Genomic DNA, 17406 nt, shown 5'->3' on the forward strand with positions numbered 1-17406 from the left:
CCTAAACAAAGAAATCTGGATGGCGGAGACATTTAAACCTAAATAGAACTGTGTATAATTTTAGCACTTTTTATTTTTAAAACCTAATGGTTCAATTCTCTAGGTAAAATGACAAAGCAGGATAGAGGTAAGAGCAAGAAGGGAAGCCAGTAAATTCTATGAGAGAAGGGAAAAGCTTATAAATTCAAATCCTGCCCATCTATTGAGAGCCTCACCACCATTAACAGAACCAATGTTAACAACTGTCAGCCCCCCTAACAGTGCTTGGTGTGGTGCTGCAGGATAGCACTGGACTGTGAGCCACAAGGTCAGCAGTTCAAATCTACCACCTGCTCCTCAGAAGCCCTATACAGGGTTGCTATGAGTTGCAACTGACTGTTGTTGTTGTTGTTAAGTGCCGTTGAGTCGGTTTTGACCCGTAGCGACCCTGTACAGGGTTTCCAAGGCTGTAAATCTTTATGAGAGCAGAAAGCCTCATCTTTCTCCCATGGAGCGGCTGGTAGTTTCGAACTGCTGACCTTAAGGTTCACAGCCCGATTTGTAACCACTATGCTATCAGAGCGACTTTGAAACTAACTAGACAGCACTTAATAACAATAATACCGTAATTCTTGTATTCCTCTGCCCAAGATAATGCTTCCTCCTCAGCTTTCCTACCCAGAAATACTTCATTTTGGATCACACATACCTTTACTCCTAAAAATTTTGCATTTGGTCACATTAGTAAATTCAGTACTTTCAGCTGTGGGATAGGATAGACACTGGACTACTGCCTCAAGGATGGTGGTTCAACCCATTAGCTACTCCTTGGAAACCCTATGCAGGATCGCTATGCCTTGGAACTGACTCTAAAGCACTAATGACAACAACAATCAATCCAAATAAAGTAAGGCTTTTTTTAAAAAAGGCACCCAGCTGAATTCTTAGGTTCTCCTGTAGTATGCACTTTCTCCTACCCCTGATTCAGAGAAATCTCATTCCTATCATTTTTTATTCTTTACTCTTTCATTATAAGGTTTCTTTTGATTGAAAAATCCTTATATACCAATTTGCCTCTTTTCTTATTATTAACAACAAAAGATATCCATTTCTGTGATTTTGCTGTACAAGAAATTTGAAATGAATGAATGAGGTACCAAACAAACAAACAAAAACAACCAATGTTTCAAAAATACAGGTTCAAGCAAAATGAAAATTATGTATGACAGTCAAAGGCTGTTGTTGTTGTTAAGTGTCGTCAAGTCGGTTCCGACCCATAGCGGCCCTGTATAGAGTTTCCAAGCAGCTGGTGAGCTTGCGCTACTACTTTTCAGTTCAGACAACTTTGCAGTCCAGTGCATTCACCACAGCTCCATACCAAGACTCCAAGAACAAAGATCAACACAGACTTAAAACAGACTTAGCAAAGAAGAAGCCAAACTAAATTCAAACACCTCCCAAATACAAATTCAATCCTTCACAATTCATATGAAAAATTTACAAAGCTATGGTTCTGGAGAAAAAAAAGTCTCCTAACAACATTTCAAAGTCTCCCACCATTCCTTATTGTTCTAGTTAACGTTAGAGGTACTCCAATTCTTCTCATCAAATTTAACTTACCCTGGAAAATTCCACATTCAAGTCCTGGTGTGGCACTGTGGGTTAATGCACCAGAATGCAAAGCTGTTTGAACTGCAAGGTCGGTAGTTCAAGCTCACCAACTGCTCCTCAGAAACACTAAACAGGGTTGCTATGGGTCAAAACTGACTCAACAAGCACTTAACAACAACCCATACCCTAAACTATCATCTCCTGAAACCCACATGGTTTTGAACGTCTTTTACCTTATCCTCTCAACACTTCCAGCTTCCCTCCCATACTCTTTCACTAACGAACTCCTATTTTGGGACCAGCAAAGCACCCACCAGCCTCAACCTCCTCTTTAACATGCGTAAGTCGTCTCAAGCAGAGGCCTGTTCAATTGTTCATATATCATGAACAGGAAGCATAGGCGGCATCTTCCTCTAGCCTCCTATATAATCTATTAATATTAACCCCATGAAGCTCATGACTCCAATACACCATCCACTTTCCTTCTTTATTAGGGGAATTACTAATGTTCAGAAGAGGTCTGGATACACTTACCCCCTTATACCTTCTCAGAATGACAATTATCTTTCTCTTGCTGATATACCTTTAATTTCTCCCTTTCTGGTAGATCTATCCAATCACTAGGGGGTGGAGGATGTTTTTGATATCTCTAAGGTTGGTTTGAACCACAAGGCTGGCGGTTCAAGTTTATCAACCACTTCTTGGAAAATCTATACAGGGTCGCTGAGTCAGAACCTACTCTATGACACTTAACAACCACCTTATAAACTTTTACATTCTCCTCTCTCATTTCCCTCTCCCCTCCCTATGTTTAAAACCAAACATTCCCAAAAACATTCCCTCCTTACACTGTTTGTTTTATGTCCTCCCACTCATTTCAACCCACGCTCAGCAGGCTCAGCCTCCATCTTTCTGTGGAAATTGCTCTTGCACTAATGACTACTCATGTTACTAAATGAGGACTGCCCAGTCTTCTTGTAATTGGTGTCTTAGAAACGTGAGACGTAACCACTCATTCGTTTAAATCATACTCTCGCCCTCTGCTTCCCTGTGCCACCACCTTTATCAAGTTGTCCTCCCACACTGGGTTGCTTCTTTTGGTCTCCTTTTGAGTTTCACCCTCTCCTGCACTCCATGAAAGCCTTCTTCTCATCCTGCACTATTTTACCAGACGATATCAATTCCTTCAAGTTATTATTTACATGTCAGTAGTGTCCAAATGTTTACATTTGTCCTGAGCTCTAGTCACATACCCACAGGAAGTCCCTGGGCTATGAACTTCCAACTGCAGATAATTCGTGCTTGCCCTTTAATGTCACATAAATTTGCCCTCACTTGGAAATGATTAACCAACCCTTACTCAAATCAACCCCTACTGCAGCAAAGTCTTCATTACAACCACCTTCACTTGCTGCATGCATGTACAGCTTTTAAATCACTAAAGATGTACCTGTTCTGACTTACCCACAAATTAGACTTAAACGCATGCACAGCCCAGGGAAGGTCTATACTTGTCTACTCAGCATCTCCATGTGGATACCTCATACTCTAAAGCACATTATGTCCCTCACCAAATTCATTGTCTCCCAAAACTTACTCTCCCTCCAATGGCACCAGCATCCACCCATTGTTTAAGCCAATAAATTTGAAATCACCCAATTGATTCTTTCTAACTACTCATTTCCATTGATCATGCAAGTTCTGTGAATTTTACCTTTAATTGAATATATTTTTAGTTGAAATAATTTCACTTTTCATGACTTTCAATGCTCCTAACCCAAACAAGTCACTGTCATTTCTCACCATTTCTTTTAATGGAGCTATCTGTACCCATTCCTGCCTCTTCCTCCAAAGCCCCAGAGTGATCGTTTGGAAATGCTGACCTAGTCATGTTATTTCTCTATTTAAAACTCTTTCCTTATACATATGGGGCTTTGAAAGATGGATTTCTATTTTACCTTTTGGCCACTTCTATCCCTTGGTTAAGGAGCTCTAGTAGCGTAGTGGTTTCGAATCGGGCTGCGAACCTCAAAGTCAGCAGTTCGAAACTGCCAGCTGTTCCGCAGGAGAAAGATGAGGCTTTCTGCTCCCGTAAAGATTTACAGCCTCAGAAACCCTGTACAAGGTCGCTATGAGTCAGAACAGACTCCACGGCACTTAACTACCAACCCTTGGTCACTATGCTCCAACTACACTATTTTTTTTTAGTTCTTCAAATATCATGGAAGATCCGATTCCTGTTTAGGGATATCATATAAACTAGACATTCTCCCAGATCGCCCTTTACATCTAGTTGGAATCCCTTTATTTGGTTAAGTCTTCTAAATTCCACTTACTCCACAAATACCTCAGTACAAACCCATTCCTCACTTATCAGCATACTTAGGTTCCAAAGACTCGAACATTATGTAAAAAATGGAGGAGAAATGCATCAGATCACAAAATGAATGTGCCAAATCACATCTGAAAGCCATGTCCCAGTCAAGTAGACATATAACCTTAACCACCACAGCCAGCGTTACCCTCACCGTGTACCTCGGCATTCGTTACCATCAGATATATGTTATTAATGCAAAATAGTAGGATCGATTATTTTTTGCCACTGTCATAAATGTGAAATACTGGATAATGAGACAGTCAACAAGTGAGGAGGAGATGTACTTCCTAAAAACATCTTACATTTTTCCTTTAAGGTACACATCACAATCATAGCTAATAATATATATTTAATGTCTCTATCCTGAGCTCTGGTAGTGCAGTGGTTACGAATCAGGCTGCTAACCTCAAGGTCAGCCGTTTGAAACTACCAGCCGAAGAAAGATGAGGCTTTTTGCTCCCGTAAGGATTTACAGCCTCGGGCAGATGGACTGTTACTACAAGAACAAGCAACTTGCTTGCGCAGGAAACATCAAGGCAAGCGGTCAGGTCCCCTCAGTGCAAACCCCCTTCCAAGACTAAGATTCAATGGGAATACACGCTCTGATTGGTGACCACGCTCTTCACCGATAAGAAGTGAGGGAAAAACAGCAATGAAGTGGCGAGCTAAGCCCTACAACGTGGAGAATGAAGCGTTCAGCTGATAAAAAGAGAGGGCATATGCACAAGAACACCCACACTTTCAGATAATAACCACTTGACCTGGCTTCAATGACTGGATGATCAGAGATGAATCAGAAAAAGAAAGAAGAGGAAAAAAAGAGTAATCTGATACAATTTGATGAACTTGATCTACACCTATGGAAGCAGTAGCTCAAATGAGGAAACAAATTCGTACAGCAAGAATCATTCCCACCCCCTCCACACACAGAGCAAACAGGGATGGGCAACTTGGACATTGGCTACCCAAAATGGGGGGCGGGGGATTACAAAGGCAAGAAATGACTGGCTTACAAGCTTTCAAGAGGGAACCTAGAGCCAGGGGGTCTGGAGGAAGGCAGAATCTCCAGTGAGTAGTATCCAATCTGCCTAGGCGGAGCTGATGAAATGAAATGCAGATGGGTCTCTTGTTATACAATAGTGAATAATTGTTACCAGGACTGATTGTGAAGGTTGGAAATGTACAGGTAGACATTTTATAGCAAAGAAGGGAGGGAATAACTTTCCAGTCTAGGAGCTGAGGTCCCTAGGACATTAATGGAGAAGAGTAGAGAGCGAGACCCTACCCAGAGAAGCAGTGATGCCTGAGATGGAGGCAGAGACGACGACGTGGAGCGATGGAGCAGCTGGGGACTTTAGATCTAGAGAGGGAGAGCGACTATGTGCTGAAGACTGCGGGGGGTGGGGGGATAGGAGGCAGGCTTGCAGGGTACACCCTTTGGTTGGTTGATGATGTATGGAGGGGATTGTACCCATGGCAATGATAGGATGTACGATAGAATGAATGTAAAACTAATGTTCTCCATGTAAACTATCATATAATTCACAATAAAACTTAAAAAAAAAAAAAAAGATTTACAGCCTCGAAAAACCCTATGCAGGGTCGCTATGAGTCAGAATCGACTCCACGATACTTAACAACAACATCCTGAGTTAGAAGTAAGTAAGTAAGTGCCACATATTGCATTGTGTCCCTCCCCAAAATATATGTCAACTAGGCCGGGCGATGGTTCTCAGTTGTTGTTGTTGTCAGGTGCCATCGAGTCGGAACCGACTCATAGCGACCCCATGCACAGCAGAACGAAACAATGTTCGATCCTGGGCCAACCTCACTACCGCTGCCATACTTGAGTCCATCAATGATGCCACCTGGCTGATCCATCTCGTTGGGGGTCTTCCTCTTTTTCTCTGACCCTCCACCCTACCCAGCATGACATTCTTCTCCAACAACTGTTTCCTCCGGACAATATGTCCAAAGTAGGAGAGACGAAGCTTAGCCATCCTGGCCTCCAAGGAGCACTCTGGCTGCACTTCTTCCAAAACAGATCTATTGGTTCTTTTGGCAGTCCATGGCATGTTCAGTATTCTCCTCCAACACCACAACTCAAAGGCATCAATTCTTCTACAATCCTCAGTGGTTTGGCAGTTATGCAACAATGTAATCAACCAGCTGTCAGAGGATTAGTATAGTATGTAACAGCCTTACTCAGGTCATAGACATGATCTGATATAAGGTAGTTTCCCTGGGTCTGCATCACGTTTTACCTTATAAGATAAAAGGAGACAAATGATCAGAGAAGGAAGGACTTCAATACCAAGAAAGAAGGAAGAGCTGGGGATGGTGGGCAGCCTTTGAACCCAGAGACCCTGTGCTGAGAACCTCCTAGGCCCAGGGGAAGACTGATGCCAAGACACATGGACATCTGATAAGAATGCCAGGCCCACAGATGTTGAAAGGAGACATGAACCTTCCCCTGGAGCCAACAAAAAGAAGCCTTTCCCCAAAGCCTTCTCCACTGTGAGAGAGTAACTGTGTGAGGTAAAGTCATCCAACTGCAGTATTTCTATTTGAGCAGTAGTAGGTTACTAACAGGAGTGCCACAAGGCCACAGAACATAACTCTGGTCACTGATGCATTTCTCAACAGCCAGAGCAGTGCTTTGCTCTTAATGAACATTCCATAAATATTTGGCAGACGACAAAATGAAAGAAAAGCTCATAAAGATCTATCTAAAAAAAAAAAAAATCATAACATAACCAATTAAACTCATAATTTGCTAAATGTTGTGGAGTCGGATCAGACTCACAGTTACCCTACATAGGACCTCCAGGGCTGTAATCTTTGCAGGCGCAGAAAGTCTCACCTTCTTCCCATGGAGTAGCTGGTGGGCTTGAACCAATGACCTTGTGGTTTGTAGTCCAGGGCCTATCCTATGGAGTCACCGCAATCCCATAAACTTATAATGGTGGTGGTGTGGTGTAGAATCAGTTCAGACTCATAGTGACCCTGAATAGGTCATTTTTGGGGTTATAAATCTTTGTTGTTGTTAGGTGCCATCGAGCAGATACCAACTCATAGCAACTCTATGCCAACCTCACAATAGTTGCTATGTTTGAGGCAATTGATGCTGCCACTGTGCAAATCCATTTCACTAGGGTCTTCCTCTTTTTCTTTTTTCCTCTTTTATAAATCTTTACAAAAGCAGAAAACCTCATGTCTCCCGTAGAGTGGCTGGTATATTCAAACTGCTGACCTTGTGGTTAACAGTCCAATTCATAACCCACTATGCTGTTGCTTTGTTGTTAAGTCCTTTGAATTGGTTCCAACTCACAGTGAGCCTGAATAGGGTTTCTGAGGAGCAGCTGGTGGATTTGAACTGCCAACCTTATAGTCTGTAGTCCCGCACTGATCTCCTACAGAGCCACATCAGGATCCTTGTTGTTAAGTGCAGTCAAGTCTTTTCTGACTCATAGCAACCTTGTACAGGGTTTCCAAAGAGCGACTAATGGGTTTGAACCACTGACCTTGAGATTCAAACCAACAGTGCAGTTGAGTGCTTATCCTACAGCATCACACCAGGACTGCTGGATACTAGGACTCCTTAAACTCATAATAGCATTTAGCAAAATTCTCAGATTATAAACTGGAAATCTTTTCCACAATCCTAAAGTATACAGTATTCAACTGCCATCTGTACAAAGTACAGTGTTTCATACAAAACTAAAAGTTTAAATACATAGTAAAAAAATAAGACATTTCATAAGTGTTTTTGTGGGCTGTGAATCACACGGTTGGAAGTTCAAACCCACTAGCTGTTTCTCTGAAACCCTATACAGGTTTGATTCCCTATGAGCCAGAATCAACTTGATGGCACGTAACAAAGGCTACAAGCATACGAAATTAATAATTTGGCGCCTGATCATCATTGTTTCATCAGTATGCTACAATTTACCATTAAGAAATATTTCTGTAAGCCTTCACTCAAATCACAATAAAAAGTAAAAAAAAAAAAAAAAGAACTAATTCTGAGAAGAAATGTCATTTTTGTATAAACAAAATTATCTTGACTGACTCCTAGGTCTACTTGTTTTTTAAAGGAAAATGTTTCTGAGTATCCAGCAGTGTCGCAAACTGTGATAGTGTGGCACTGTAGGATAAGCACTAGATGGCAGGGTCGGCGGTTCAAGCTCACCAGCTGCTCCTCGGAAACCCTATACAGGGTCACTATAATCGGAAACAACTGGACTGCATTTCCCAACAGCAGCAATGACTGGAGACAGCGACGAGGTTTTCCCGCTGTTAATGTTTCATCATGAATTCTGAGTCAGCGCACCCATGGGCTCTGAGTGCTCTTACCTTTGGTATTTCCTTGGAGCCCAGGGCTTTGGGACCTTCTCGATTTAAGTAGCTTCGATAAGCCTGATAATTAGTGCGTTTCTTCTCCAAATCTTCAGGACTCGGAGACTTTGAGGAGAAGGAAAGGACACTGAGTGGTCATACAAACCAATATTCCCGTAAATTAAAACTATGTACCTACAAGTGACTATGCAGTCAAGTGTTGTCCAGCTTACACATTTCCCTGCATCAGCCCTTTTCAAGCCTGTCTGTTTTCTCTGAGGCATAACCCAAGTTTCTAGCTCTCAGCAAATAAAATGAAAGAGTGTGTCTCTGTTGGTTTTTATCTTTCTCTTTGACATGGTTTTTTAACTTATAAGATGGCCCAAATCTCTAAGAGCAAACAAAATACTACTTTAATATAAACCACTGACTTAAAATGATAGCTAAGCTAGTTAAATATCTGTGAGTTAAATACAGCATTTTGGGATGGCTCTAGAGACAAATCATTCTTTTTGAACAGTGTCTCTCAAACATTAATATGCATTTAGATCACCTGAAGAGCTTCTTAAAATACAGATGCCCAGAGACAATGATGTGGAAAGACAGCTGGGAACTCCAGACCCAGAGAGGGAGAGGGGCTGTGTGCTGATGACTGGGGGGCAGGCTTGCAGGGTATACCCTTTGGTTGGTTGATGATGCATGGAGGGGATTGTAACCATGGCAATGTAACGATATACGATAGGATGAAAGCTAATGTTCTCCCATGTAAGCTATCACGTAATTCACAATAAGACATTTAAAAAAAAAAAAAAAGGCAACTGCCCAGACTACAGGCCCTGGGAACCCATAGGTTTAGCAAGCATTGCAGGAGAACCCAATGCACAACAAGATGGCAAACTCATTCATTAATAACATCAATCAGATGAAAAAAAATCTCAATTCTAAACAACTTACACATTTCAAAGTATACTCATTTATGAAGTCAGAATTGCCTGCTACTTGACCAAGATTAACTAAATTTATTAAATAGATATTTGTATTTCCAAACTGGTAAGCAAATTTTTGGAGTCTTTTCTTTTCTACTCCAACTGTGAAAAATACATGAAGAGTAACAGTGTCATTTAAAGATTCGTTTTTCTTTTAATAAAAACAGACAAGCCTCTGTAACCTGAACATTATTTAGTGGCCTAAAGAAAAACATTCATCTGCCAGATAAATATTTACTGAAGATAAATCTGACACCAAAAAGTTAATTGTTCCTCTAAGCATATTTATGAACAATGACCAGACATAAGTATTTTGATATCACCCCCCTTTTATTGTTTGTTCTACACTAAAAAATAATGGTGATGAACAGCTAAAACAGACAACATTTTGCTTTTAAATCTAAGTGCCCAAGAGGCATGAAGGAATAACTATCTAGCGGTTTTTCATTATGGAGACAATACAGTTCTACATTCAAAGAGACCGTTTGCTTCTCAAATATATTTGAAAGTAAAGAAAACTTTTGAAAGGCATTCTATACGCCATTGGTTTTTTTCTTTGCAAATGATTTCAGCATCTCAGCAGTTATACAAGAGCAAAAAGGTGCACATTCAGAACAAATTCCAGTAACAATTATTTTAATAATAATAGCTAAATCTCACAGAGCACTTATTATATACCAGGAAAGTGGCTTCATTTATTAACTCACCAGGTACTCTTAACCCCATTTTACACATGAGGAAATTAAAGCAGCCAAAGCTTAAGTAGCTAGACCTAGACCACAGTCGTCAACATCTATTTACTGGCAGGGCTACAATTCAAAACTGGCTCCAGAGTCCCACGCTCGGAGCCACTATGTCATCCAGGTTTTTGTTTTTTGGGTTTTTTTCTAACTACAGAAGACCAGGTGTATACTTACATATTACCTTGAAATAGCTAAATGCTTTCAGCCAGTTTCTTTCACTCTTTAAAGATGAACAATAAAATCAAATACTGTTGTGAAGATTTACATACTTAAAATATTAACACAACATCTAACACACAACAAAACTCAAATGCTGGTTAACATTAATTATATTCATATGTAATATTTGGGCATGTTAATCAATATAAAAGACTAAGCCATATTAATAATCTGCATGTTGGAATAGCTTATATGTAAGATGACATCGAAAACGTTACCACCCTGAGTTCTAAAGTTAGAAATATTTCAGCCCTGCCAATCAAACCCAGATTAACCTGTAACTTTATAATGGTATAAAATTTATTAAATAGCTACCTCTTTTTTAGTTGGAGAAGTTTTCGTTTTGGGAGTTTTTGTCTCTCCTTTCAATTCAGTAACATTTTCTGGTGTTTTTGAGTGCATGTGCTCTCCTTCTTTAAAAGAACTTTCGTTTTGCTTTTTGAAAATTGCCAGCTTAGAAACGGCCTTTATAGGAGAGGGCTCCGCTTTGTGTGGTGATGGCTTAGACTGACGGCGAGATTCTTTTGAACTTTTATATTTAGTTTGTTTCTTGGGCTTGGGGCTGCAGTACTTTTTCACATCTGCAAATTGTTCTATTTTTAATAGGAAAAAAAGAAAATATTAAGATACTGTTTTTAGAAAAATCAGGCCTTATCAAAAAAAAAAAATTTTTTTTTTTCATTTTCCAACTAGCAATCTTAGTAGTAAATATGGTGATTTCATTAACAGATTAAGATTTCAGTTCTATAACTTATGTTGCTGATGTTAAATGCCTGTGAGTCGGTTCCTCCCCATAGTGTATTGCATTAGGCAAACCTGCTGCAAAAGACCTTTTTAAAGTGTTGAAGAAACGAGCAAAGATGTTAGCTTGAGGACTAAGGTGCACCTGACCCAAGCCATGGTATTTTCAGTAACCTCATATGCATGTGAAAGCTGGACAGTGAATGAAGAAGACCGTAGAAGAATTGATGCTTTTGAGTTATGGTGTTGGGGAATATTGAAAGTGCCATGGGCTGCCAAAAGAACCAAAAAATCTGTGTTGGAAGAAGTGCGTCACAGTGCTCCTTGGAGGCCAAAGATGGCCAACTTCGTCTCTCATACTTAGGACATATTGATAGAAGGGAACAGTCGCTGGAGGAGGATATCATGTTTGCTAAGGTGGAGGGTCAGAGAAAAAGATGAAGACCCCCAATAAGATGGATTAGTCAAGTGGCAGCATCAATGGACTCAAGCGTGGCAACAGTAGTGAGGTTGATCCAGGACTGGGCAGTGTTTCATTCTGCTGTGCATAAGGTTGCTATGGATCAGTACTGACTCAATGGCACCTAACAACAACAACTATAATTTTAAAATAAACTACTCATTTCTTGAAGTAATACTGTAATGTACATTTTGTTGTTCTTGCCATCAAATCAGTTTTGACTCACAGTGACCCTGTACACAGTGTCCAAAGTGGGACTGAGTTGTGGTTAGCAGTCTAGCGCTTATCCTGAAACACTATGAACATGTTATGCATTCCACAGTTAGACTTCAATTCTCTGATATTTACAAAGGAAACTTATTGACTATAATATGTCACATAAAAATTTTGTGCTATTCAACCTTGGAATAACAGGGTTCTGGGATACAGGGATTGAGACATGGCTGGAAATGCAAAAGGGGGGAAACAATGTTATGATGCTTAGGGCTGTCTTTTGAATCTTGGTTTCCCTTGCATACCATTATAAAATAGACAATGGAAGGAGAAAGGAATAGTCAGAAATATCACTATAGAACGCTTCTAAGTCCATCTTCTGCCTGTAACTGAATGGAATACCTAAAATAGGACTACAACGTGCCCAGTGAAGGAGGCTTCCTGTGGAGCCTCTGCATTACATATGACCATAGGGGGAATCCTGAACCCCATCCAGAAACTTCTGAGATGGGAAATTTCCACTTGAAAAGACAAGCAGACCAGCCTGGAGCGACTAGAAGAACAGAGGATACTTCTTGAAAGAAAGACCGACAGGAAAAATATAAAACAATAACTGCAGACTGACTGACTACTACAAGAATAAGCAAGTTGCTTGCCCAGGAGACATCAAGGCAAGTGGCCAGGTTCCCTCAGGGAAAACCCCCTTCCAAGACTAAGACTCAATGGGAATACATGAGCAGACATGTGCTCTGACTGGTGACCACGATGGTTAATGATAAGGGAAGGTGAGGAAAAAACAACAGTGAAGCAGCAAGCTAAGCCCGACAACGTTCAATAGACTCCTGTGAACCCGGGTGGAGACCTGGTTGGCCAGCAGTGTGGCAAGACCTGAGGACTCTTGGGCCTAGAGTCAGTGACATAGCCACAGAGGACTAGAGTCCTGGAGAGTGAAGCATTCAGCTGATAAGAAAGGGCATATGCACAAGAACACCCACACTTACAGATAATACCCACTTGACCTGGCTTCAATGACTGGATGATCAGAACTCACTAGAAGAAGAAAGAGGGGGAAAAAAAGAGTAATCTGATATAATTTAATGAACTTGACCTATACTTATGGATGCAGTAGCTAACGAGGAAACAAATCTTTACAGCAAGGATCACTCCCACCCTCTTGATACACAGGGTAGACCAAGATGGGCAACTTGGACATTGGCTACCCAAAATGGGGGGGGGGGTACAAAGGCAAGAAGTAACTGGCTTACAAGCTTTCAAGAGGAAGCCTAGATCCAGAGGGCATGGAGGAAGGTAGAATCTCCGAGTAGTATCCAATCTGTCTAGGCGGGGCTGATGAAATGAAATGCGGATGGGTCTCTTGTGATACAATAGTGAATAATTGTTATCAGGACTGCTTGTGAGGGTTGGAAACTTTGTAAAGGTAGACATTTTGTAGCAAGGAGAGGGGTGATTAACTTTTCAGCCTAGGAGCAGAGGTCCCTGGGACCATCAAGGGAGAAAAGCAGAGAGCGGGACCCTACCCAGAGAAGCAGTGATGCCTGAGATGGAGGCAGAGACAATGACGTGGAGAGATGGAGCAGTTGGGGACTTTAGACACAGAGAGAGAGAGGGGCTGTGTGCTGAAAACTGGGCGGCAGGCTTGTAGTGTATATACCCTTTGGTTGGTTGATGATGCATGGAGGGGATTATAACCATAGCAATGAAATGATATACGATAGGATGAATGGATGAATGTAAAACTAATGTTCTCCCATGTAAACTATCACATAATTCACAATAAATTTTTAAAAAATAATATGGAAAGTACACAGTTACTACACCAAAAAGAAATGGTCCATGTTCAATCATTTCAAGAGGCAGAATATGCTTAAGAGCCAATGGTACTAATGAAAGAAGTCTAAGGTCCACTGAAGGCATTGGCAAAGAATAAGGCTCCAGGAATTGATGGAATACAAATTGGAATACTTCAACAAACTGATACAGCACTGGAAGCACTCACTCATCTACGCCAAAAAATTTGGAAGAAGTAACCTGGCCAACTGATTTGAAGAGATCCATATTTGTGCCCATTTCAAAGAGAGGTAACCCAGTGGAATGCAGAAATCACTGGACAATATTATTGGTATCCCATACAAGTAAAATTCTGCTGAAGATAATCTAAAAATGACTGCAACAGTACACTGACAGGGAACTGCTAGAGGTTCCAGCTGAATTCAGACAAAGACATGGAGTGAGGGTTATCATTGCTGACATCAGATGAATTTTGGCTAAAAGCAGAGAATACAAGGATGATGTTTACTTGTGCTTTATTGATGATACAACAGTGTGGATCATGACAAGCTATGGATAACATTGTGAAGAATGTATATTCCAGAACTCTAGATTGTGCTCATGAGAAACCTGTACACACAACAGAAGGCAGTCAATCAAACAAAACAAGACAACACTGAATGGTTTCAAATTAGGAAAGGTGTGTGCCAAGGTTATATTCTTTCACCATACTTATTCAATCTGTACTCTGGCAAATAATCCGAGAAGATGTATTAGATGAAGAAGCATATGACATCAGCATTAGAGGAAGACTCATGAACAAACTGCAACATGCAGATGATATATCTTTCTGGCTGAAAGCGAAGAGGATTTAAAATACTTAACTGATGAAGATCAAAGACCACACACAGCCTTTGGTATGGGTTGTACCTCAATATAAAGAAAACAAAAATTTCACCACAGCCACCAATAAACAACATCCATATAAATGGAGAAAAGATTGTGGAAATTGTCAAAAACTTCATTAATGCTTAAATCCACTAGCAACACTCATGAAAACAGCAGGCAAAAAAAAAAACATTAGGCAAATCTGCGGCACAAGACATCTTCCAAGTGTTCAAGAGCAAAGATGTCACTGTGAGAACTAAGGTGCATCTGATACAAGCCATGGTATTTTCAATAACCTCTCATGCATGTTTACGCCAGACAACAAACAAGTTAAGACCGTAGAAGAATTGATGCAATTAGTTACAGTGTTGGAGGAAAATATTTAAAGTACCAGAAGAATAAACAAATCTATGTTGGAAGAAGTATGTCCAGAATGCTCCTTAGAAGCCAAGATGGCAAGACTTCGTCTCTCATAATTTGGACAAGTTACCATGAGGGTCCAGTTCCTGGAGAAGGTTATCATTTTTGGTAGAGTGGAAGGTCAACAAAAAGAGGAAGGTCCCCTAAGAAGATGGAATGGCACAGTAGCAGCAGCAATGGGCCCAAGTATAACAACAACTGTGAGACAGTGCAAGACTAGGCAGTGTTTGTTCTTCTGTGCATAGGGTCACGAGGAGTCTGAACGGACTCGGTGGCACTTAACAAAAAGAACATAATGCCATCAGATGGTTCCATACCAGAACCCCTAAAAAATAAAATCTATCATCAGCAGGAGTGCTTCAGATGAGTCAACTCTTTAAGATTATCTCTAAGATGAAAATCTCTAAACTTCTTAATATTGGTCTTCCTAAAGTCCACATATGACACTGCATTCAAAACTGAAAAGATAACCAAGAACTTGCATACGTTTATCATGACCATCAGAGCTGGACATTGTGTAAAAGCTCATAATCAGGCAGCTTTCTAAGTCACCTGAGTAATACATGTCTACATACCCTCTGAAACGTCTACCTAATAATACATGGCAAGGCAACTAATTACTGAACAGAACATGAAAACAAGGCTATCAGGGATTTGATAAAGACAAACATTCTACCTTACTTTTTTTCTGGTAACATTACCTTTATAAAGATAGATATGATTTTCTATCTTACTTAAATTGGCTTGGATAGACGAAGACGTTTCTTTTCCTTCTGGATCCTTCTGAGTCTAAGAAAATTTAAAAAAGTATCAAATGTGACAAATAATAGAAAAACAATTACCACAAAATCTCGTTAAAGTTGACTGAAGTTTTAATTTTAAGTTACAAAGCTACTTATCAACCTAGCAGTACACTACATTTAACATTTTTCATTCATCTATACAATTTCTGGGGCAAATAAAGCATGCTTTATTACTTAATTTTATACCGATGTAAGGGTATAAAAATACATCTATAAAACACACCCTAATTAATCCCAATCTTGGAAATTTGGAAGTATAAACATTATTTCTGTTTCTCTCATCTTTAACTCTAAAATTTCTTAGCATTTTTTAGGTAAAATCTACAATCCAAACCATAAAGAGTTTAAAAATAAAAACAATCTAAAGCTCAGAAAAAAGGAAAATAAGAGTATTTTTTCAAAAGATAATTCATTCTCTCCATCACTACCTGCAAACCCGTTTTCAAAGATATCACAGAAAAGAATTTCTGAAACAGCATTTTTTTTTTAACTATTATAATTTGAATGCCTTTAGATGGAATAAGGCTTTTCAATGGGCAAAGTCCCCACTACCTCTTATTGCCTTAACACCTGCCTGCTTAAGTCTTGGCCCCCGAAAGTATTACATTCACAAATGCCTACTTTGAAGGGAAGAAGTAACATCTTTTTAAGATATCAGATATCGATACTAACAATTAACAGAATACAGTTCATTAGAAATAAGGCTAGTTCTTGATGCTTTTAAAGATCTCTCTGTCAAAATGCTTGTTATTATTTGCAATTGCCGTATTATAGATCTCAAAGTCAGCCAATTAAACAAATTGTGCTTTCCAAAGCAGGCAGTAATTCATATTCATGTACATTCCATAGGAATTTCTATAAACATTTTTCTCTAAACAAATACATAAAACCCCCTCATGAAATAAGGAAAAGGCACAGTTCCTTTGTGTGTGTGAGAGAGAGACAGAGAGAGAGAGAGAGAGAGAGAGACAAGAAAGGTCTATTTGATGCTGTCAATCTTCTTTAAGCAGGATACGTTTTTCATGAGCTTCCCAAAAATATTATTATAAATTACAATTATTTAACTGTGTTCTGGTTGTGCATCTAATGCCTAGAGTACAGAGATATGAAAAGGAACAATGATTTGTGTCATACACCCAGAGTGCACACAGCTTGTCATAAAGCCACCTTTTTGGTCTTGGTCTCTTCATCCAGCATGGCTAACGTTCTGGCAAACTCTTCGTCCTCGTGCAGTTGCCTCTCCAACTGTAAAAAGTGTCAACACAGGCGTTGTTTTGATCTTTATTTAAATGATGGCTGATTCATGATACTTAAAAACACTAGAAAAACACTTTCCAGGAAATGATTATGGTTATTTTTAAACTTAACATTAATAGTCAAGCATCAGAGACTGGTTTCACTAAACCAAACTGCATTTCAGAACATACATTTTTAGTTGAACCAAAGCCACTGTCATCAAGTCAATTCTGACCCATTACAACTCTACAGTTCAGAGCAGAACTACTCCATAGGGCTTCCAGTGTGGTCAGTCTTTACAGAAGCAGACTCCAATGGTTGGTTTTAACTGGTAAACTTTCCGTTAGTAGCCCAACATGTAACCTTACCAGGCATGATAAATAAATAGAGCATATTTTGAAAGTCACATTTCGTATAAAATTCAGAGCCTCATTTTAACAGTCCTAGTACAACGCTTGTTGTTATTAAGTGCCATCAAGTCAGTTTTGACTCAAAGCAACTCTGTATAGGGTTTCCGAGGACCAGCTGATGGGTTTGAACCGCTAACCTTGCAGTTCACGGTCCAGCACCAAAGACCTCTTATTTCTATTGACTTTAAACTCTA

The 17406-nt window shown here is 39.9% G+C and overlaps 1 protein-coding gene across 1 annotated transcript in view; it reads right to left on the reverse strand.

The window, feature by feature from the left end:
* The window catches only part of RFC1 (replication factor C (activator 1) 1, 145kDa), a 104853-nt gene that overhangs the window by 34578 nt on the left and 52869 nt on the right, over positions 1-17406 (reverse strand). The window contains exons 7-10 of the mRNA XM_006873232.1: positions 16734-16811; positions 15465-15552; positions 10569-10846; positions 8324-8431 (exon numbers count right to left, since the gene is read on the reverse strand). Of these exons, the coding sequence (XP_006873294.1) occupies positions 8324-8431; positions 10569-10846; positions 15465-15552; positions 16734-16811 (552 nt within the window). The remainder of the gene's footprint in view (positions 1-8323; positions 8432-10568; positions 10847-15464; positions 15553-16733; positions 16812-17406) is intronic.

Source organism: Chrysochloris asiatica, unplaced genomic scaffold (genome assembly GCF_000296735.1).
Source record: "Chrysochloris asiatica unplaced genomic scaffold, ChrAsi1.0 scaffold00230, whole genome shotgun sequence".
NCBI classification, from domain to species: domain Eukaryota; kingdom Metazoa; phylum Chordata; class Mammalia; order Afrosoricida; family Chrysochloridae; genus Chrysochloris; species Chrysochloris asiatica.